The 24241-nt window shown below is 42.8% G+C and overlaps 1 protein-coding gene across 3 annotated transcripts; it reads left to right on the top strand.

The window, feature by feature from the left end:
• The first annotated feature begins 2893 nt into the window (after positions 1-2893).
• LOC115148804 (matrix metalloproteinase-28) lies at positions 2894-23792 on the top strand. 3 transcript variants are annotated; one of them, XM_029691042.1, is made up of 9 exons: positions 2894-3199; positions 8917-8993; positions 10705-10907; positions 19717-19938; positions 20385-20630; positions 21435-21485; positions 22129-22278; positions 22616-22783; positions 23001-23792. In XM_029691042.1, the coding sequence occupies exons 1-9, from the start codon at positions 3032-3034 to the stop codon at positions 23396-23398; spliced, it is 1683 nt and encodes a 560-aa protein (XP_029546902.1). In that variant the 5' UTR covers positions 2894-3031; the 3' UTR covers positions 23399-23792. The 3 variants fall into 3 exon arrangements, with proteins under 3 accessions (XP_029546902.1, XP_029546903.1, XP_029546904.1); XM_029691043.1 differs by lacking the exon at positions 21435-21485; XM_029691044.1 differs by lacking the exons at positions 20385-20630; positions 21435-21485.
• Positions 23793-24241: the final 449 nt, after the last annotated feature.

Here is a 24241-nt window from a genome sequence, read left to right as displayed (position 1 = left end):
TCGGACGGGGCCACAGTGTCTCCCGACCCCTTCTGTCTCAGCCTCCAGTATCTATGCTGCAGTATTGTGTCGGGGGGCTAGGGTCAGTCTGTTATATCTGGTATAATTATCCTGTCTTATCTGGTGTCCTGTGGGAATTTAAGTATGCTCCCTCTACTTCTCTCTCTCTCACTCTTCCTCCCCTCCTGGAGGACCTGAGCCATAGGACCATGCCTCAGGACTACCTGGCCTGATGACTCCTTGCTGTCCCCAGTCCACCTGGTTGTGCTGCTGCTCCAGTTTCAACTATTCTGCCTGCGGCTATAGAACCCTGACCTGTTCACCAGACGTGCTATCTTGTCCCGGACCTGCTATTTCGACTCTCTCTCTCTACCGCACCTGCTGTCTCGAACTCTGAATGCTTGGCTATGAAAAGCCAACTGACATTTACTCCTGAGGTGCTGACCAGTTGCACCCTCTAAAACGACTGTGATTATTATTATTTGACCCTGCTGGTCATCTATGAACGTTTTAACATCATGGTCATGTACTGTTATAATCTCCACCCGGCACAGCCAGAAGAGGACTGGCCACTCCTCAGAGAGTTTTTCCTCGCCATCATGCTTCTTCATCTGCATTGCTTGCTGTTTGGGGTTTTAGGCTGGGTTTCTGTATAGGACTTTGTGACATCAGCTGATGTAAAAAGGGCTTTATAAATACATTTACATTACATTTTACATTTAAGTCATTTAGCAGACGCTCTTATCCAGAGCGACTTACAAATTGGTGCATTCACCTTATGATATCCAGTGGAACAACCACTTTACAATAGTGCATCTAAATCTTTTGGGGGGGGGGGGGTTAGAAGGATTACTTTATCCTATCCCAGGTATTCCTTAAAGAGGTGGGGGTTCAGGTTTGATTTGATTTAGGGTTAAGTGCTTTTCTCAAGGGCACATTGGCAGATTGTTTACCTAGTCGGCTCAGGGATTCGAACCAGCAACATTTTGGTTACTGGCCCAACGCTCTTAATCGCTAGACAGCTAGGCTACTACTCACCTTTGACCCGTCCTCCTCTACTCTCTTCACTGCCTCAGCATACGACACCTTCTGTTCTCCTCTGACCTCAACCTATCTCTCCCGCACTGGGCATTTCTGATCCCCAGCAACATAGGCACCCCCACAATTGACACACACAGTTTTTTCCACCAATACTACACATTCCTTTGTCCCATGCCCTCCTGCACACTTCTTACATCTCGGGAATCTCCCTCCTACATACTGCTGCAACATAACCATAAGCTTCACATCTAAAACACCTTTGTGGGTTTGGCACAAAAGCTGTCACGGGATAACTGTCATATCCTAACATGACTTTGCCAGGTAAAGACTCTCTGCTTCAAAACTCAAAAGGACAGTGTCTTCTCAGTTTCACCACGCTCGCCACCAGGTCTGCATCGCAACAAACAGCGAGCGCAACAGACTCAGGCAATCTTCCATTTCAGTTGCTCCACTTCAACACTTAACGCCACCAAAGTAATCACTCCTGTCAAAGGATCAAAGGCGCCCTGCTCTGGAGAGCAAAGCAAGTCACAGGTCTTGTCCCGAGGCATGTGATGTTAAGCACCCGCTCCCTCTGGGCAGAAGAAACACAGAAAATCAAGTCCACTGCGAGCCACCTTCACCGATTTAACAGTGTCCAATTTCTTTTCTACCCAGCCTGAGACTACATATTGGTCAGCAAAATGTCACTCCCACTGGGTCAGAATCATCCTTTGCATGACCATCTGGTCGAGGCTCGGTCTTCACCACATCTGCCACCGCAGGTAATTCATCCTCAATCTCATCAGGTTAAATTTCTAAGCCATCAGAGACAGCACAGTGCGGTTTGTAGTACTTGGCCCAAATCTTCCTCAACACACATCTTCCCTCTGCACGTTTTCTTTTTCCTCACTGTCTATAACCACATCTATCTGTTCATCACGCTCATGCCACACCTTCATCTGCCCTATTGTTTGCAGAACACACACCGATGGCCTTTCAACAATACCCAAATTCTGTTCCTTAGCCCAATTTAGTAGTCTGGCTATCTCTTGCCTCCCTATGCTCACAAAACGTGGCACAGCCATCAGCCAGGTCTCCTGTTTGTCATCCCCAGAACGCTCACTGGGAGTCGCCACATTCCCAGCCAAAAATCCCTGACAACGTTTCAAAATGGTCAACACTAGTTACCACATGCAGTTACGTCATCTGTCCTAACCTTCTCTGCTGCGAACAGTGGTCTTCAAAAATCCAGTGAGATTGTAAACTTGTCCTGCCAATGCCAACTATTTGAAATGGCAATTTTTTAAGTGTCCAGAGAAAAACTTGATACTTGATGCACAGTTTATGGGACTTGGTCTTCAACAATCAAATTGTGAACTATTTGAAAGTTACATTTTATTCAGCAGCAATCTATCTGGACAAATCATTATATTTTGATTGCATAAAAAGACAAATAAATATAAGTTTTCAATGGTAAAGATCGAAAATAATAAAACCAGAAATAACAACAACTGATTAACACATTTTTAACAAATAATAACACCGTTTTTTTGTCTTTAATACATCAGAAAATATGAAGTTATTTTAGAAGTAGTAAAGTGTAGAAAGCTATTTCTTCAGGAAAATGTGTGCAATGGCTTCAGCTATAGTATGTAGTTTAGTATGACGAATAGTACTATTCAGCAGGCACATCAATTATTACCATGTTATTACTTCTTTATTTCCTGCTGTAAGGTCAGGTGCTACCAACCTTTCTTTCCAGGACGTTACAGGCGTTATTAATCTAAATTGAATGCAGCTATGGAACTCCATATTTAGTTCCAAGACTGAAGTTGGAATTCTGTTGGAAACGAGGCACATCATTCAATTTTGGAGGCGGTGTCTCTGAGCAGACTCCTCGCAGTGTGGCTCCAGATACAGACGTTGAAATGTAGACATCTCGATATCAAGTTTATGTCTTTCAGGATATTTTGTCAACACATATGTCAGTCATTTAACGTGGCCAAGTATGAGGACTTGCGTTGTCGTTGTCGGCAAGATGAACATTTTACCTGAGAAAAGCTTGTGGATATTCGTGTTGCAGCTTTCCTGTGTGCTGCTCACGTTGAAGGCAACCGTTACCGTTGGCTCACCTGTGCTGCTAAATCCCCCGCCACCACCTGAGACTAGTGCTGAGGTAGGTTATGCAAATGACCTGGGAAATCATGAATTATGGCGAGGACTGGCTTTCACATTTCAGTGTAATAAATTATGCTCAATTGTTTGAAGAAGGCAACGGGTATTGTACTGCCATTTACTTTCCTGTCATTACAGTTTCACTGAATACTTTCCCCACTTCTTCCCCATGTCTTACTCTTATTATTATTACTATCATTTCTATTCCTGAGAGTTTTTTTATTGGATGCACATTACTGTATGTGGTAACTAGGCTATGTATGAGGCATGTTATCTTTCTGATTTTAACTCTCACAGTTACTATGATTCCCTCACTGCTTGGATAACTCTCAGCAAGGCTTTACCACGCTTTGTTGTAAGCAGAGCTCAGGGTTAGTTGACCCAGTCAGGGTATTATGGCTTTGCACACAAAACCGAATTTGTTCCTGACCCCAACTTGCCTGGCTTCCCTGACCTTAAGTCTCGGTAAATCTGCCCTTTGGATTCCTCCCCTGGCCTCCCCGCCAGTCCAACATTGTACCCTCTGTTGCCCTGGCTCTACACACCCTTAGTCCCAAACACATGCCATGGGTAACATGGGATAAGAAAATGGAGGGGCAGTAACACTAGTATTGTGACTAGGGCTCATTTGGATGACTGTGCAGCCTGCTTAGCACAAACACATTAATATGTTCATTATGTTTCACCACAACATGGGTTTGTCTTTAGATGTGGTGCCGTTTAACATGATGTTTACACGACAGGCAACCTACTACTGTATGGGTTTAGGGCATCAAATCCTTCGATGATGTTCAGGGAGAGTACCTTCGCCTTAGGGAAATGCATGTCGTACACCAGCCTGGCCTCCGAGCCATACGAAACATACTTTATGTATTTCTGAGCACCTCCAAGACGTACGATACCTACTAATGGTCTTGTTACTATAGACAGACATGAAAGTAGGGAGGTTGGTCGGGGAGGATGGGTAGGCGTAATCCGCGACCATCTAGAAATCTAAAGGTTGCATGTTCGAGTCATATCAGGTCAACTGTAGAATTTTAGCTAACCCTTCACCTAACCATTATTCTAAACGTAAGACAATTCACCTAACCTGCTACGTAAATTCACCTAACCTTTGTAGTTTTAGTTCTCCTAACCACCAACATAAATTCTCCCCATAAATTCTCCCTTTTGTTGTTATGGTGCAACAAGCAACCTGCTCTCAGAGAAAGATGTAGAATACTATACGTAATACAAGACATGTTAAGTTACATCATCCAATTTGTATGCTATTGTATGACCAGATAAGATGTATGATACTGTGTCTTTTAATGCGTATGATATTGTACGATCGCTATTCCATTCGTAATGTAACCTAAAGTAATGTAATATCATACTAAATGGAGTGTCACAGATTTAGATACAGAATAATACAAGTTTCCAAGAGACCATGTTGCGTACACAGGAACACTCAAGTCAACAAACTGTTGCCAGGCATAGACTCCTTTAGATGAGGTTTACTTGTGGCCTTATTGTCTCCATATATTGACTACAGATATGCTTCTGGAATTGTAGAGTTTAGATTCATTTAGAAGTGTTAAATGTGTGATACTGGTCACGTCTCTTGTTCTGTGATACTTCCCACTCAATCCAATTTACTTATTCCCCTGTCCCCTCTTTTGTTTTGAGTTTCTATTGTCCATCATTGCACACTTCACTGTCGTTGTCATGCACTTCTGTTGAAATAAGTAATTGACAGAGAACCCTGATGTCCGAAACAACACTGAACTATATTTGAGGTTGAAGGGGTCATGAGCTTTCTGTTCCATTTGACCTATGGTTGTTCACCTTCCAGATAGTGAAAGTCAAGTGAAAGGCTCATTGTGTTGGTGTAAACTAGGAGGCAAGTGGCAACTGGAATTTTAGGCCTCTCCTGCTGGAGGAATGTTTTCTTCCACTGAGCATCCTTCCACCGAAGAAGCCTTCATCTTGTTTAAAGCACAAGAAGTGTCTAACTGGAAACAAAGCCTGTGAATTGAGATTTTTTTTAAACCAACAAGTAGCTATTTTTCTGCTTCTAAAACGTCTAAGGGTCTGTATTTGTGGAAGCCTGGAGAATGTCAACCTTTGGTTTTCTTACTCATAGAGACGACAAGATTGAATGGCTCCATTTTCATTCGTCTGCGTTGTGTCGTAAAATGTCGGTCCCAGTTTCATGGTTCTTTACTTCACACAACTGTCATTCCTTTATTGGGAATTGAGCTTTTGATCAACAAAGTAGGCTACATTGTGAGCTCTTTGTGGTTTAGCCTAATTGTAGCCTTATTCCTCAATTTACCCAGTACAGTACAGCCCATTTTCCACTTTTATAGTTTTTGGACACACAAATTACGAAGAGTATAGTAAACAACAGAGAACTGACTCATTTGCCGGGCTGAATTTTAATGTTAGATCCATGCCCGTCACTTGATCTCAAGTTAGGATTTCGCCCTGGCACTCTGACCTACCAATGGTCCATTGTATTTGTCTGTTGGAACTCTGTTGCATCTAGCATGCTTTAGATCCAGCCTTATTCAAAACCCAAGACTACCCAGTCAAATCAACCCGTCTGGTTTTCTTTGCAATTAAAATGGTCTGTGGAGTTCCACTCTAATGCAGAGGCCCTCTACCCAGCTGTGCTGGCTGGTTTCCATTAGGCAGCCATTTAAGGGACCTGGGCCACGGAAGGCCCAGGGGAGTGCCGCTTATCATCACCCAGCTGCAGAAGTGGGCCTGAGTGCCACATCCCACAATGCACTCTGCTCGCTCCCAGCTGCTCATGGGAACAGAACTGGCTGGCGGCCCTCAGGGCCTAATCAATCCAATCATAGAAAAGTATGATGGGTTGTTCCCCCACCACAAACATCTCTGGCAGCGGTGTGAAACTTCTCAATGGCATCTCTGGTAGTGCCATCTGCTATAATGATTCTAAGACCACTTAGCCCTAATTTGAGTCCTCCGCTGCATTCACTGAGTGCTTGATGATGTTTCAGGTTCTTTCATACCAGCCCAATGCTTTCCTCTCTCCCCTCCAGGCTGTCTTGACCATGGTATTCTAAATCATTCAAGTTTTGTAGTCTATAAATTACTAAATTACTTTGTAGGGGAGAGTGGGGAAAGTTGAGCTGTTTTTACATTCACCATCATTCCATCTAACATACATATATTTCAGGATGTTGTGTATCCATGGAAATCCTCAAAATCATCTAATCATTACAGTTTTGAAAACATAGCTTGTCCAAAAAAGGTGGTTTCTTGGCACAACTTACCCTGGTACACATTTTTATACTGAATGAAATATTACCACTACCTTTTTAAACCATGTCTATCTTTATTTCCCAAACACAATTCAACATAATCACATTTTAAGCATATTTTAACACACGCTTAACACCTAACAAACACTTTGTACCTTTTTTTTTGGCACACTTTTAACGTAGGCCAGGCCCTGTTGTTACCTCATAACCCAGCGATAATGATTTCTGATGATTTCCATTACGCCTGGGAAGAAAACACTTACATTTGCTAAACTTGCCATTGGCTTACCTTACCCCATGGCTATTGGCTTACCTTACCCCGTGGCTATTGGCTTACCTTACCCCATGGCTATTGGCTTACCTTACCCCATGGCTATTGGCTTACCTTACCCCGTGGCTATTGGCTTACCTTACCCCATGGCTATTGGCTTACCTTACCCCATGGCTATTGGCTTACCTTACCCCGTGGCTATTGGCTTACCTTACCCCGTGGCTATTGGCTTACCTTACCCCATGGCTATTGGCTTACCTTACCCCATGGCTATTGGCTTACCTTACCCCATGTCTATTGGCTTACCTTACCCCGTGGCTATTGGCTTACCTTACCCCATGGCTATTGGCTTACCTTACCCCATGGCTATTGGCTTACCTTACCCCATGGCTATTGGCTTACCTTACCCCATGGCTATTGGCTTACCTTACCCCATGGCTATTGGCTTACCTTACCCCATGGCTATTGGCTTACCTTACCCCATGGCTATTGGCTTACCTTACCCCATGGCTATTGGCTCAACTTATCCCATGGCTATAGGCTCAACTTACCCCATGCCTATTGGCTCAACTTACCCCATGGCTATTGGCTTACCTTACCCCATGGCTATTGGCTTACCTTACCCCATGGCTATTGGCTCAACTTATCCCATGGCTATAGGCTCAACTTACCCCATGGCTATTGGCTCAACTTACCCCATGGCTATTGGCTCAACTTACCCCATGGCTATTGGCTCAACTTATCCCATGGCTATAGGCTCAACTTACCCCATGCCTATTGGCTCAACTTACCCCATGGCTATTGGCTTACCTTACCCCATGGCTATTGGCTTACCTTACCCCGTGGCTATTGGCTTACCTTACCCCGTGGCTATTGGCTTACCTTACCCCATGGCTATTGGCTTACCTTACCCCATGGCTATTGGCTTACCTTACCCCATGTCTATTGGCTTACCTTACCCCGTGGCTATTGGCTTACCTTACCCCATGGCTATTGGCTTACCTTACCCCATGGCTATTGGCTTACCTTACCCCATGGCTATTGGCTTACCTTACCCCATGGCTATTGGCTTACCTTACCCCATGGCTATTGGCTTACCTTACCCCATGGCTATTGGCTTACCTTACCCCATGGCTATTGGCTCAACTTATCCCATGGCTATAGGCTCAACTTACCCCATGCCTATTGGCTCAACTTACCCCATGGCTATTGGCTTACCTTACCCCATGGCTATTGGCTTACCTTACCCCATGGCTATTGGCTCAACTTATCCCATGGCTATAGGCTCAACTTACCCCATGGCTATTGGCTCAACTTACCCCATGGCTATTGGCTCAACTTACCCCATGGCTATTGGCTCAACTTATCCCATGGCTATAGGCTCAACTTACCCCATGCCTATTGGCTCAACTTACCCCATGGCTATTGGCTTACCTTACCCCATGGCTATTGGCTTACCTTACCCCATGGCTATAGGCTTACCTTACCCCATGGCTATTGGCTTACCTTACCCCATGGCTATTGGCTTACCTTACCCCATGGCTATTGGCTTACCTTACCCCATGGCTATTGGCTTACCTTACCCCATGGCTATTGGCTCAACTTACCCCATGGCTATTGGCTCAACTTACCCCATGGCTATTGGCTCAACTTACCCCATGGCTATTGGCTCAACTTACCCCATGGCTATTGGCTCAACTTACCCCATGGCTATTGGCTCAACTTACCCCATGGCTATTGGCTCAACTTACCCCAAGGCAAACATTTTGACTATATTAGCCCACACAGCTACAAGGATGCACTTTCATGCAGGCTTTAGGACCTCATATTGAAGCTTATAGAGACCCCAACTAATGTATAGAACAATCTTAAAATGATCTACTTTGGTTAAGATACAAGCATCATGGACGTAACTTCCTTACCACTTTTTCCATGTGGCTTCTTCCTTCACAGACTCTGTGAAATGACAACCTTTTCTTAAATATTTGGTCAAATGATGAATTTTGTGTATGGTTTCCTAGAAAAAGGGTGGCTAAACTTACCCCTTTGGCTCAATTTACCCCAATCTCCCCTATTGCTTTGTTCCCTTTCCTTACCTTGAACATAGTCTGTGGTCCAGGAGAGAGTGTGAAACACATTCTGAATTTGTATGTTCTATGTTTTCCTGTATAGAATTTTCTGGAGAAGTATGGATACCTTGAGGAGGAGAATCACCAACACAATGATACTGAGGTCAACACAGCTCTCAGGTACAATAAGGCTGGCATCTTTTAACCTACCAGAAAGAGCACTTTACAGTAATAATGGGAAATTAGGGACATTTTTAATCGAGTGTGGTCAATGTTTGATTACAATGTATTGGTTGTTACAGAATATGCTATGTACATTTTTCATTGACTTTGTGTACTCACTAATTTCTCAGAATATCAAATCTGAGGAAAAACGTTTAATTCTCTGTGAAAATGTCTTTGAGGTTGTGTTGACATAGCTTTACCAAAAGTGTGTCCCATTCCCCAGTTGTGCTTGAGTGAAAAAGCAAGCACACGTCTCTGTTTTCACAGTTGCACTGTGAGTTACTGAATATTTGGAGAAGAAAAGCCTAACTCATTTAAAAGATTTATCGAAATGTATTGCATGTTTATTTTCTATCACGAAGCAAAGCTTGGTTTCCCTAATGGAAGTAACAGTCTGCCACCAGAGCCTGTTATTTATCCAGGTGATGTGACAGCTATTATTTATGCTGATATTTAAACTACACGCATTTGACACTAATGAAGAGCTAGACGCTGCATTACCCCCATGCTCAGCAGGTTTAGAACCTTCAATGGAATACTGGTCACTTTAATGTTTACATACTGTTTTACCCACTTCATATGTATATGCTGTATTCTAGTCAAGGCCATCCTATTTAACTATTGCTGTATATATACACTATTTTACACATTCCTCAAATATACTACATACACACGTGTGTGTGTGTGTGTGTGTGTGTGTGTGTGTGTGTGTATATATATATATATATAGTGTATATATAGTGTGATGATCAGCTAGTCTGAAACACCCTAACACAGACGGGAGGCGTGAAATGAACAGACCGGAGGCAGTGGTTGTGGTTCCTTTTGTACTGTCACTCAACGGGTTCTTTCGCCCGACAAAATAATGCCAGTACAAGGTAGCGTCCAACGCTGAAACAACAGCGTAAAAAGAATAAACCTAAACTAAGCAGCTGACCAAAAGGTCAAAAAGGGAACACAAAACAACAAACGGCTCCCCTTCTCTTTAGACTGTCTACACATATTTACAGGGGGGATGCTTCCCTCGATCTATAGCCTGCCCTGTGTAACATAGAGCCAAGGTGCATCAGATGAAGCCGCTTTCTCTGAGGTAGGAAAGGCCGACATCCTCACCAGTCCCCGTGTCTGTTCCCAATCCACCTCGAGCTCATCTCCTGGCACACCTATATAGAAGGAGACACCAAGCCAATTAGTGGGCCCAGGTGAGTACTAATTGGCTTTACACTGAGTACCTATCCCCCGAGGAGGGTGCTGTCGCGTCGTCTTCCTCCGGCTGGTCACTGAACTCTCACAATACATACTCTATATTTCTTAATTTCCTTGTTTTACTTTTTAGATTTGTGTGTATTGTTGTGTATTGTTAGATATTACTGTCCTGTTAGAGCTAGGAACACAACCATTTCGCTACACCCTCAATGACCTCTGCTAAATATGTGTATGTGACTATTAAAATGTGATTTGATTTGAAGGTTTGATTTCAGTTGTAAAGAACACACACTACCATCATCACATGTGGATTACTTGTGAAGTGCTGTATTGATTGCACCACATTCTTAGGGTTTGCAACTTTTTGATTCTACTTGCTCTCTGGATGTGCTCTCCGATCTTCGTTTGCCGTTCACTCTTCTTTTATCATTCATCCATCTCTCCTCTGTCTGCCTCTCAGGGAGTTCCAGTGGCTCACCCACCTGCCAGTCACTGGGCGTCTGGACAGTGCCACACGGCACCAGATGGCAGCGCCCAGGTGTGGGGTGAGGGACGATAGGGGCCAGCAGGCCTGGGCACAGAAGGTCAACGGCATCTTCCATGGAGGTCTGACCAAACCTAACAGTGGACAGCGTCTACGCAGGAAGCGCCATAGCCAGCTAGGTTAGTGGCCAATCCATGGACCTCCTTTAGCTGATTTGTGCTCACTTCTGGCCAGCTTCAAACCAACCTCCTAGATATTACTCCTTTTTTATTCCTTCCTTGAAGATCAAATAATTGATTGAAATGTAGTTGGCCCATACAGATGGACTTGGTTATACAGGTCATATTTCAAGAATAGACTGCTATAGCAATGCCAATGTGACTTTATTGTCTGGGATGGAGAGGTCAAACATGTTGTCAGGCTAACTAATCTCATCAGCTGTACTGTGACTCGATACTGCATCCTCAATTAAATGATCATCTAATCAACTATTACCATTGATTGAGGTCATAACATTGTTGTTTGCTCAATGACTCCCAATGGCAAGCTGCTCTGTTGGTTTCCTCAATGACCAAATTCTTTTTTAGAGAGTTATCAACTGTTAGGCAGGAAGTCTCAAATCCAAGGCTGGTTTTCCTTGAATCAGTCCCAGGTTAGAGGAAAACAAGGAAAATCAGCCTTACTACTGGCCTCGAAGTCCGAATTTGGGAAAATGGGCTTTGAGAGCTCCACTGAAGGACTCTCTAGTGGCGGTCAACATCCATGGCCATGTGCTTTCTGTGGTTGGTCTCTGTTAGGGAGTTCACTACAAACTGTAAATCAGTGGGGGGATCGTGCTGTTTAAGATGAGGGAGGATGATATATATATATTTTTTGAACATGACCTTATTTCTATTACAGCATATTGGATGACTGTCATTCATATTCCATTCACCCAGTTCAATGTAACATCCATAGGTTTAAGCTACTACATGATGCTACAATTTTCCCTGTACCCATCATGAGGTTGAATGAAAGTTTACAACGTAGGTGCACAGGTTGAGAGAATTTTGAGTAATCAAGGTGACAGACATTGACACATTTAATACCGCCTTGCACACATCTTGCCTGCATCTAGCTGATCTAGAGTGTAATCATTAGTCCAACAGTTGCAAACAAGAGTTTTTATTGGAAAAATGTACGTATGTTTATCCCCGTTTCGTTCCGTTTGCTTCCGTTTAAGAAATGTTTTTCAACAGAATTGGCACAATGAATACACCCCTGATCGCATGCAAACAGAGTTCACTTTCATAGCAGCCACATACAAACGGTTCCATGTATATATTATTCCTTCTCATATCTATCTACGCGCTCTCCTCTCACCTTTTCCCTTGTGGACTTCAGTGCACAACACATCAGCTGTCTGTGAACAGGTGGAAAAAACCTTTTCAAGCCAAACCTTCAATCGCTAACCGCACACAGCCTACTGTACATCATTGTCACGCCATAGTCAACATAGCTACTAGAACTAACACATTAGTAAACCCGCTACAATCATGCAGTACAGTGTACAGTCAACAGCAAGCAGTTTAGCAGTTACACCAGCAGGCCCTGGTGGCAATACATTTATAAAACCAAAAGTATTCCTTGACTTGGAATAGTTCCAGTGTTGGATAGCCATAGCCAGCTAGCTAACATAGTATCTCTCTCTGTTTGAACCGGGTGTTTGAGTAGGGTAAACTAGCTACTGTAGCTGCATTCGATGCTAGCTAAGTAAGTGACAGTTTAAAAAGTATATACGGTACTACAAAATATAGCTAGCCCTCTCTCTCATTCTCTCTCTCTCTCTCTCACTCGCTTCTCCTTAATTTTGGAAGAAATGAATTTGTTCAAAACTGTTATAACTATTGTCTTTCTCTTTGAGTAAACTACTCACCACATTTTATGCACTGCAGTGCTAGCTAGCTGTAGCTTATGCTTTTAATGTTTAGATTTTTTTATTTAACCTTAATTTAACAAGGCAAGTCAGTTAAGAACATATTCTTATTTACAATGACAGTCTACCCTGGCCAAACCCTAACCTGGACGACGTGGGCCAATTGTGCGCCGCCCTATGGGACTCCCAATCACAGCCGGACGTGATACAGCCTGGAATCGAACCAGGGTCTGTAGTGGCGCCTCTAGCACTAAGATGCAGAGCCTTAGACCGCTGCGCCACTTGGAAGCTAGATTCATTCTCTGATCCTTTGATAGGGTGATCAACATGTCAGTTCATGCTGCAAGAGCTCTGATAGGTTGGAGGACGTCCTCTGAAAATTGTCATAATTTCTGTGTAAATCTATGGAAGGGGGTGAGAACCATGAGCCTCCTAGGTTTTGTATTGAAGTCAATGTACCCAGAGGAGGACAGAAGCTAGCTGTCCTCCGGCCACACCATGGTGCTACCCTACAGAGTGTTGCTAAGGCTACTCTTGACCTTCATGGCAAAACAGAGTTTTATTCAATTTTTTGGTGACGTGAATATATTTAGCATAGTTTTATCTAAAAAGGATAACTTTTTCAATGTTTCACTATTTTATTTTTGTGAAATTCACTGATCAAATCAAATCAAATTTATTTATATAGCCCTTCGTATATCAGCTGAAATCTCAAAGTGCTGTACAGAAACCCAGCCTAAAACCCCAAACAGCAAGCAATGCATGTGAAAGAGGCACGGTGGCTAGGAAAAACTCCCTAGGAAAAACTCCCTAGAAAGGCCAAAAACCTAGGAAGAAACCTAGAGAGGAACCAGGCTATGAGGGGTGGCCAGTCCTCTTCTGGCTGTGCCGGGTGGATATTATAACAGAACATGGACAAGATGTTAAAATGTTCATAAATGACCAGCATGGTCAAATAATAATAATCATTGTAGTTGTCGAGGGTGCAACAAGCACGTCCGGTGAACAGGTCAGGGTTCCGTAGCCGCAGGCAGAACAGTTGAAACTGGAGCAGCAGCATGGCCAGGTGGACTGGGGACAGCAAGGAGTCATCATGCCAGGTAGTCCCGAGGCATGGTCCTAGGGCTCAGGTCCTCCGAGAGAAAGAGAGAATTAGAGAGAGCATATTTAAATTCACACAGGACACCGGATAAGACAAGAGAATACTCCAGATGAAACAGACTGACCCTAGCCCCCCGACACATAAACTACTGCAGCATAAATACTGGAGGCTGAGACAGGATGTAGGAGGATGGTCCTGAGATGAGGATGGTCCTCCCCTTCCTCCTCTGAGGAGCCTCCACTGCTGTAAATCCGAGCCAGCATAGTACAGATGTAGGATCATAATTTCAGCCAGTTTGATTCAGCAAGAAAATAATCAAGCAGCGACAGGACATGTGAATTATTATGTGGATATAATTAATGGACATTTTTGAAGAATTTGATTCATTTACAAGTCTGAAAGTTCAAGGTGGAATTTATAAACTTTAGAAGCCTTTTTAAACCTCAAATACACAACAAGTTTGAAATTTCCTGCATTGCAGGAATATTCTGCAACAGAGTGAAAAAATGAAGATCCTACATCTGTATGTAGGCTATCTACACACACTGCCATTGATATATCTTCAGGGAATTCTCCAATCTCCACTTGTGTGTGGGAAGCACATTCTAAATTAGATATAAACTCTCTGCACACACATCCTATTTCATCTTAAAGGAGCTCCCCAGTCCCTTTTAGTCTGTGAGAACCACTGCCTAAATTATTAAGATATACGACAGTCTTTTCAATGTTCCGAGGGCCATATGGAGGCTGTCCAACACATCTCCACTGTGTGATAGATAGGCCTACATGCTCAGTGGTAAATGGAGCTGTTTTGGGGTATTAGGGTGCTGGTGTTTGTGGTCTGGATGGAGAAAAGTATGTAATTCCACACAGCCCCTGAAGTGATTGGATAATACTAGAAGAATGCAGACGCAGGCGTCATACTGCCCACTTTTCCAGCTGCAAGTTTGTACCTGACAGCTGCCACCTGCTCCCTGTGCAAAGACGCTGGGAGAGAGTCCATGGAAGGATGGCTCAGGATTCTCTGGAGCAATCCTATTTCAGAGACATCCCATCAATATGGATTACACACACGGACAGGATATTGAAGGACAGTTTCTGCAAAGAGGCAGTTTTAGTGGAAGAACATGGCATTCTTTCAAATGTAAGTGAGGTAGAGGAGAATAGTTATATTTATCTGTCCATCTACAGTACAGTAGTGAAGGCAGCCAGCAGAAGTCAAGGCAGGGGCTGGCTCTTACTGGCTCGAGGGTCGAGTACCAGAGAGACGCCAACTATTGCACCAACAGTCTTAGCTCATCTAGTCTCACCAATGAGGCATGCTGGAACAGTCTTAGCTCGTCTAGTCTCACCAATGAGGCATGCTGGAACAGTCTTAGCTCGTCTAGTCTCACCAATGAGGCATGCTGGAACAGTCTTAGCTCGTCTAGTCTCACCAATGAGGCATGCTGGAACAGACTTAGCTCGTCTAGTCTCACCAATGAGGCATGCTGGAACAGTCTTAGCTCGTCTAGTCTCACCAATGAGGCATGCTGGAACAGTCTTCGCTCGTCTAGTCTTACCAATGAGGCATGCTGGAACAGTCTTAGCTCATCTAGTCTCACCAATGAGGCATGCTGGAACAGTCTTCGCTCATCTAGTCTCACCAATGAGGCATGCTGGAACAGTCTTAGCTCATCTAGTCTCACCAATGGGGCATGCTGGAACAGTCTTCGCTCATCTAGTCTCACCAATGAGGCATGCTGGAACAGTCTTAGCTTGTCTAGTCTCACCAATGAGGCATGCTGGAACAGTCTTAGCTCGTCTAGTCTCACCAATGAGGTATGCTGGAACACACTGTAAATATTGAGATATGAGAGGGTTTTTTTGTGTCCTGTGGAATTGTTCTCAATAAATGTTCTTTCAAGGAGTGCTAGCAAAAAGGTTCAACCTTGTAGCATTTTTTCCTCTATGTGATTTTAACACAAGCTCTTGAAATGTGTTTATCACACTCTGGCTCTAAGCTCATACAGGTGAAGAAGACCATCTCTTCCCACTGGTCTGTGCCTCTGTTAGAAACCAGTGTTTTTCCAGACACGTGTGGGGTGGCCTTGCTTAATGAATGTGTCTTATTGAGGAATAATCTGCTGCAGTCAATTGACAAGGTTATTTTTATTGCAAAGATGCATGGAGTTGTTTTGACACAGAAATAATTGATTTATTGCCTTAGACAACCACTCCTACCAATCCTACACAGCAAGAGCTCTTCTGAATTAGTTGATAACATTTTTTAAAGTTGTGTCACTGCTGTAACCACAAGTAATGTAATAAACATTACTCTCTCTGTACTTCGCCAAAGGATTCACCCTTATTTTTCAAAAAGAAACACTCACATCCCCATTACTGTGATTTGTAAACCTCCCTCTCTCTCTCTCTCTCTTTCTCTCTCTCTCTCTCTCTCTCTCTCTCTCTCTCTCTCTCTCTCTCTCTCTCTCTCTCTCTCTCTCTCTCCATGGTGATGGATAAACTTTATATCAACGGGCAATTGTATCGGGACTCTAGAGTAACTCCCTGGCTATTTTAATTTAATGTTCAAATTTGAGTTTGTATGTTGTAGTGTATCATGACAACTTCAACTATAACGAATACATTCTCTATTGATCTTCACTTGACAAGGAAAGGGTTGCATATAGCTCAGGTTAATGTATGTAGCCTTCCTAACAAAATACATGAGGTTTTTAACTTGGTCAAGATAAATAATATTCATATTTTGGCCTTGACCGAAACGCATTTAGATGCATCTGTAAATGATGGGCAAATTAACATTCATGGATATAGTCTACTTAGAAGGGACAGGAATAGGAATGGTGGGGGTGTAGCACTGTATATTCAGAATCAGATACCTTTTAAGAGGAGGGATGACCTTAATGTATGTCAAGTAGAGGCACTATGGGCTCAAGTACATCTGCCTCACCAGGCAGCCATATTGGTAGGATGTGTGTATAGACCTCCTAGCTCTAAGGTGTCCTATTTGGATGACTTATGTACTGGGTTTGACAAGGCCACAGATAGCAACAGAGATGTATTTATCTTGGGTGATTTTAATATAAATTGGAAGGATCACAATAATTTGAATAGAACAAAATTGATGAGATATGCGGAGAACTGTGGTTTGAAACAAATGGTTAATGATACTACTAGATCATCAATTAAGTTGGGTCATCGTTCAGACACATGCATTGATCTGATTTTCTGTAATATACCATCACAATGCTTAAAAGCCAGATCAATGCCAGTGGGCTGGACAGACCATAATATTGTGACCATAACCATGAACACCAAGGTTCCAAAGAAACCCCCTAGGATTGTGGTCAAGAGAAATTTTAAAACATTTAATCATGAGCTATTTCTAAATGATTTGGCTGCTGTACCCTGGGAGCTGATTTATCTAGAGGATGATTTAAATCATGCTACAGAATGTTTTATTGATTTGCTCACTGAGGTTATGGACCATCATGCCCCTATAAGAAAGAGTACAGTTGGTGCTCGTCCATCTCCATGGATTGATGATGAACTGGGTGAGGCTTTTTCTCAAAGAAATATGTCAAAAGTCTTAGCAGCCAAATCAAAATCAGAAATTGATGAACAGAATTATAGAACATTGCGTAATTATGCAGTTAAATTGAATCGAAGGAAAAAAAAGTTATTTTTCAACAATGCTTTTATTGATTGTAAAAATGATTCTAAAAAGGTATGGAATACAGTTAAGGGTTTACTTGGTACATCTATCTCATCATGCCCATCTAGTGTGGAGGTTGACGGGAGAATAATAACAAAACCAGTTGATATTGCCAATCATTTTGCAGATTTTTTCACAAAGAAAATTAATTTACTGAGCAACAATGTAAACATACATTCTTCCAAACAAGCTATTGTCCAATGGATTGATGATCATATTATGAGCAACAAGATCTGCTCTTTTAGTCTGCAAACGGTGTCAGTGGAGGAGGTGTTAAACCTTTTGAAGTCATTACCTGATGGGAAATCTACAGGTTTTGATCTTATGGACAATTTTTTGCTTCGCTGTGCTGCTCCCCAGATTGCAGTTCCACTGAGTTACATATTTAATTGGTCACTGGAAAAGGGGATGTTTGCAAATGTATGGAAGCATGCTAAACTTTGTCCTATTCCAAAAGACTGCAAAGAACCCGCTACTCCTGCCAATAGTCGACCAATTAGTCTACTCCCTACACTCAGTAAGATATTGGAGGGTATTGTGAGTAGACAAATATGGGAGTACATGGAAAATAATGATCTGATTACAGCCAATCAGCACGCTTATCGCAAAAATCATTCCACTACCACTGCATTGGTTGATATGACTGATCAGTGGCTCAATGCTATGGATAATGGCAAGTTTGTGGGGGTACTATTTTTAGATTTCAGTGCAGCATTTGATTTAGTGGATCATGAGATAATTTTGACAAAATTAATGCATTATGGTTTTAAGGAGGTAGCATTGAATTGGGTACAGTCATATCTAACTGACAGGAAACAGTCCACCTATATCAATGGTTCATTTTCTTCCCCTCATGCTTTAAACTGTGGAATACCACAGGGCAGCTGCCTTGGGCCACTTCTTTATTTAATATATACCAACGACCTTTCCTATGCCCTAGCTGAAACTCAAGCTACTATATTTGCAGATGATACTACAATTTATGCAGCAGGACAATTGGTTCAACAGGTACAGCAAGCTTTACAAGGAGATTTGGAGAATATTAGGGAGTGGGTTTGCCAGAATAAACTTGTTTTAAACACCAAGAAAACCAAAGTTATGTTGGTCTGTTCCACTAGGAAAAGGCCAAAGCAGCATGGGATACAATTAAGTATGGGAGGAGTACAAATTGAAGAAGTGGCAGAAACCAAACTATTAGGAGTGCAGCTAGACAACTGCTTATCATGGTCATCTCAAATAACTAATCTATGTAAAAAAATTATTAAAACAGCATGCATAATCAGAAGGATAGCTAAATATTTACCAGGAAAAATTCTTAAGCAAATAACACAAGCTTTAATTGAGAGTCATGTGAACTACTGTTCTGTGGTCTGGGGAAATTCATCATCAAGTGAAGTTAGGAGGCTGCAGATTGCACAGAACAAAGCAGCAAGGATTGTTTTACGGTGGAGATATGGTTTTTCTGTTGCAGTCATACGCAATGTCTTGGTTGGTCATTAATCGACAAGATAAATGAAAAAAACATGCTTATTTTATTTCATAATATACATCATTTAAAACGGCGAAGTACAATTCACAACGGTAATCAGTTGGTAAGAGACAGACATTCCGTAAATACTAGGAATAGATTGTCCACCATCTATGCGTTATCCAGACAGAAAAGAGAAATAGGCAAAATAACATTTCGATTTAGAGCAATAAAGAAATGGAATAAATTAACTGAGCAAACCAGAAACCTTTCAATATATAAATTTAAACATTATTTTAAAACAATTTAAATATAATACACAGAAATGTTGTGGGATTACAGTAGATGAAGAATTCATATTTTTTAGATTGATTATTTATTGGTTTATTACGTTAGTATATTATGTATGTTTGTAATAGTGTGTTATATGTGAAAATGTGTTCGTATATAAATTGTATTTTAATATTTAAGGACTCTTGGAAGATTAGTCCAAATGGGGACTAAAAGAGATCCAAATAAAATCAAATCTCTCTCTCTCCCTCCTCTTTCCCTCTCCCTCTTTCTCTCTCTCTGTCTCCTTCTCCCTCCCCCTTATCCTCCTCTCTCCCAGCTGCATGAATGACAATCTGAATCTTACCCAGCACAGCAGTGCTCCCAAAAGTGGGTGCTAGTGACTCATTTACCATAGCTACTCTTTTTCAACATTCATATAATATCTCACTTCTTGGTCATGAGTCCCCCTTGCTCTTCTATATTCATCAGCACTATATCTCATCTCTCTGCAGGTGAGAGGTGGCACAAGCGTCACCTGACCTACCAGGTGGTGAACTGGCCTGGCCACCTCCCTCGGGGGCAGGTGGCCCTAGCCGTACGCACCGCTTTCCAGCTGTGGAGTAACGCATCGGCCCTGGCCTTCAGAGAGGTCACCCAGGGGTCAGCTGACATCCGGCTGGCCTTCTACGAGGGGGAGCACAACGACGGCATGGGCAACGCCTTTGATGGTCCAGGTGGGGAGCATAGCAGTATAACCTTTTAGTAGTGGTTTGACATTTTGACTGATTCCTGTCAGTTCATAGTTTACCTAAAGGAAGGGAGAATGCATTTTCAAACAGGGCAATTTCCAAAGATCAATTGGGTTCAGCTGTGAAAGATCTCGCCCGGAACTAGCCCCAGCTGTCACAATGTTCACATGCTTACAGATCCCTCTTGCCTGGTCTGAAAACAGCCACTAGCATCTACCTCTTTAGTGTTTCCACGGACCAGATAATCATAAGAAACATGTTGATGGTTCCACCTAGCCTGAAACTGAGAGTCGAGAAGCTTCTACCATATTTGTTATACCTGCCTGGCTCTTTCAGATCTGCACAGTTTGAAGGGGTAGGGCAAGGGGTTGTTTTTGGAAGCTTCTCTTCCACCCCTGAACCCTCTGTATGTTTTTGTTTTTACCCCCCAGGAGGCGCCCTAGCGCATGCCTTCTTCCCATGCCGAGGGGAGGCCCACTTTGACATGGCAGAGCGCTGGACACTGAATGGCTACAAGGGCCACAACCTGTTCATGGTGATTGCCCACGAGGTGGGCCACACGCTGGGCTTGGAGCACTCTCCTGTGCGCCACGCGCTCATGTCCCCCTACTACAAGAAGCTGGGGAAAGCCACGGTGCTGAGCTGGGATGACATCACTGCTGTACAGCAGCTCTATGGTGTGTAGGCCTACTCCACTCTGAGAGAGGAACATTAAAGTTATTTGAAATTCAGTTTGAATTTGAACATTATTTTTAACCAGTCACTTTACATGACAACTACTGCTGTACAAAGAAAATTGCCTTGTCCAAAGCAAAGTTACACTGAAGTGGAAGAAGAAAACTTGAGGAAGAGGAGCGAGAACATATGGAGGTAATAGTCAGTGGTCAGGTAGAGGAGGGAACAAGGTTACACGAGGGTGACAAGATGATGATAAAATGACACAGACCTCATGCTGAACTTAGTCCACAGATCTGACTAGAGATTGGATCAGCATCCATTTCTTTAACCCATCACCATCTGCTGTGCTGTCATTCACCATGACATCATAGTGTCCCACAGTCCCGACCGCCCTGTGATATATGAAGCATCAACTGAAAAAGCTAAAGGAGGGACTCTTTTCATATTAAAGGTGTGTCTTAAGCTATTGCATTCATTACAGGGAATCACACATGCTACCATTTAAACGTCCATTTTTCCATCCAACCGCTCTAATGCTGTACGCAGAGGGATGTCCAGAGATCACTATATCCCAGAGCCAGGCTTCCGGCAGCTGGAGACAGTGTTGATCAGTGTTTTTTCCCATCCTCTCAAGGTCACACCAAAGTAAACAAGCAACTTCCTCATACATCAGCGTTTCCATTTAGACAGTATAACAGGGAGAAGCCAGACAAACTATCTCTCCATGTTTTGTCTCGCTCTCCTTAGGGATGCCGATTTTATCAGACCTTTACAAAAATGTTTGCTCAACGTTTTCCGAACAGAACGGGTGGGCAACATCTGGAGACAAATCAAAGGAGACATTGTGTCTGCGGGTCAGTGGCATTGTAAAATCATTTGGCTCTCTTTACTTCTTTTGGCATTGGAATGTGTTGGGTTTTCCATTCTGCGATGTTATGGCGTGCCAAATCTGACAATTAGTGTCTTTTGTGTATGTTACCTCTCGAACTTGCTGTGAAACAGGTATATAGGTCTTATCTGCACCCACTAGGCAAAAACTGGTTGAATCAAGATTGTTTCTACGTCATTTCAACCCAAAAATGTAATGTGATGACGGTGAATCAACGTGGGGAAATGATTCGATTTGAAAAAAAGTCATCAACATAAGGGAATTTGGTCATTTTTTAGCCAGCTTTTAGGCTAAATCCAATGACATGGTGACATGTTTTGTTGATTTCACGTTGAATTCACGTTACTTGACAACTCAACCAATGTAAATCAAAACTAGATGTTGAATTGACATCTGTGCCCAGTGGGTACTTGTCCATAGCAGAAAGCTTTAATGGTACTCCACTTGTAAATGTGCAGTAAGAAATACATCAATCAGTCAAGCTTTTTGCAGATGCACCTGGTCTATTGTAGTAACATAGAAGAATATGCATGTACATTACGTATAGTCAGAAAAGCTTGTACATTACTGAAGCTACTGTCCTTTTTGTCATTGAATGTTCTCCATAGGGAAGCCAGAGAGCGGTCAGGTAATCCAGTTGCCTGGTCAGGTGTTCAGCTCTGCTCTACGGGACTGGGAGCTGTCTGAAAGTGGTACTTGGAAGCCTGATTCCACCCCACCTCCATACTGCAGGGGATTCTTTGATGCACTCACCATGGGTAGGACTTGATTGGTGGTCACTATCTGACCATGCTAGAAAGGCAAAAAAATAGGTCCCATTGAAATGAATGGCCCTTTGTCACCAGACTGGAAGTTGTACTTACGTTGCATATATGAGGCTAGAAGCAAGTTTTGGATAAGATTTGAGGTTTCGAACAAGACAAATATGACAAGTAAGCAGCGCCATCTGGTGGATTTTGGCCTATGATTGTTTTGGAACATAAGGTAATCTCTTAGCAATTTACATGAACAGTAGGTTGAGAATTCTTCATTGACTTCTGAAGACAGTGATATACTCTGATTCCTGTAAATAATTCATTTTATATTACCTTGCAGACCAAGATGGTACCAGCCTAGTATTCCGTGGGGGGCTGTTCTGGACTGTGTCTCCTGCAGGCAACACCAGCTCCCCTCTACCTCTGCAGAACCGCTGGCCAGGACTACCCCTCGCCATTGAGGCAGCTGCTTACTCTGAGATGGACAATAAGTTCTACTTTTTCAAAGGTAGTGTGAAAATGAAGACACGAGTTAGCCAGCAATAAACGTACCTGAAATGATTTGTTCTTGTAGTAAAAACTGGCCTGTATCATAGTCGGGGTTATAGTTCCGGTAGATTATAGCAGGAATGTTTCACACAGACTGCTTTTTCAGTTTGTGTCCTCACATTGTAATTTCACATCTCACACTACCAGCACCTTCCTCCTTGCGTCTCTTCCCCCAGGTAGGCGAGTGTGGCGTTACTCCAGCAGTGGTGTGGACCCAGGCTTCCCCCTGAGGAGCAGTGAGCTGGGCCTCCCTGGACACCCTGACCAGGCCTTCTACTACCCCCGCCTGGGCCACCTGGTGGTGTTCAAGGGCCAGCTCTACTTTGTGCTCAACCTGGGGACCCTGAGGCCCGAGCCATACTACCCCCGCAGTCTGGACGACTGGAGGGGGGTCCCCCGGGGGACCAATGGAGCCGTCAGCCACCCTGATGGACAAGTGTACTTCTTCAAGGAGCGGCACTACTGGAGATTTGATCCAGAGAAAGTGCAGGTGACTGGAGAGGGGATGTGGGACACAGAGCTGGAGTGGACAGGCTGTTTGGGAACTCACCACAGAGGCAATAATATACTGTGACCACAAGAGGGTGCTAACTAACTGATTAAAGTGGTTGGCGAAGGTAATGTGCAATGGATATACTCAGACTAAGCAATGACAGAACTCCTATTTTTTAAGTTCATACAGTATTATTAAATAAGTATTCCTGATCCTACTTCATCCAGTGAACCAATGCTTTTGTTTGTAATGTGTTTGTTTTGTTTTAGACAGTATTAAGATATTCTGTATGGCATAGCCAATCTGAGTTATAAATTACATGTGGCATTGTTGCACAAATAAATTATGTTTGTATGTTTTCTCTCAGACAAGTTGTTGCTGTTGGAGATGAAGTCTCTGGACTCTTTAGTAGACTATTGCATTCATAAAGACCTTTTGTATAATTATTTCATAAAATACCACATATGCCACTGTTTTTGCATTTACGGCAATTCCTTGATGTGCTGATGATGTGACAAAGGGAAGTTACAGGGACCTCCTCTTTATTAAAAGGATTCTTAAATTCTGATAATGTGAGATCAAAAGAGAGTTAGTTCAGTCGTAAGTAGGCTACTATGTAACAATGTCTAATACACTCTTGCATGTAGTCTACTAGCTCTCCTGGTGACATTTCAGAGCCAAAGCGCTATTGATGAATACTAGTTGTTTTCTTCAGATTTATTGCTACTTTTTACACCTTTTACCAATGAAATCGATATGATTTGCATAACCATTTGATTTGAACCTGTGAATGTATGCACTTCAGTAGCCTATGTTTTAATGTTGGTGTCTCGTAAATGATGTATGGATAACGTTTGATGTCTTCCTATTCCATACATGTAAACCTAATATCTAGCACACCACCATCTTTTCTGTTGATGGTGG

The sequence above is a fragment of the Salmo trutta genome, chromosome 15 (genome assembly GCF_901001165.1).
Source record: "Salmo trutta chromosome 15, fSalTru1.1, whole genome shotgun sequence".
NCBI classification, from domain to species: Eukaryota; Metazoa; Chordata; class Actinopteri; order Salmoniformes; family Salmonidae; genus Salmo; species Salmo trutta.
The sequence above is the reverse complement of the archived record's forward strand: the minus strand, read 5'-3'. Positions and strand labels throughout refer to the sequence as shown.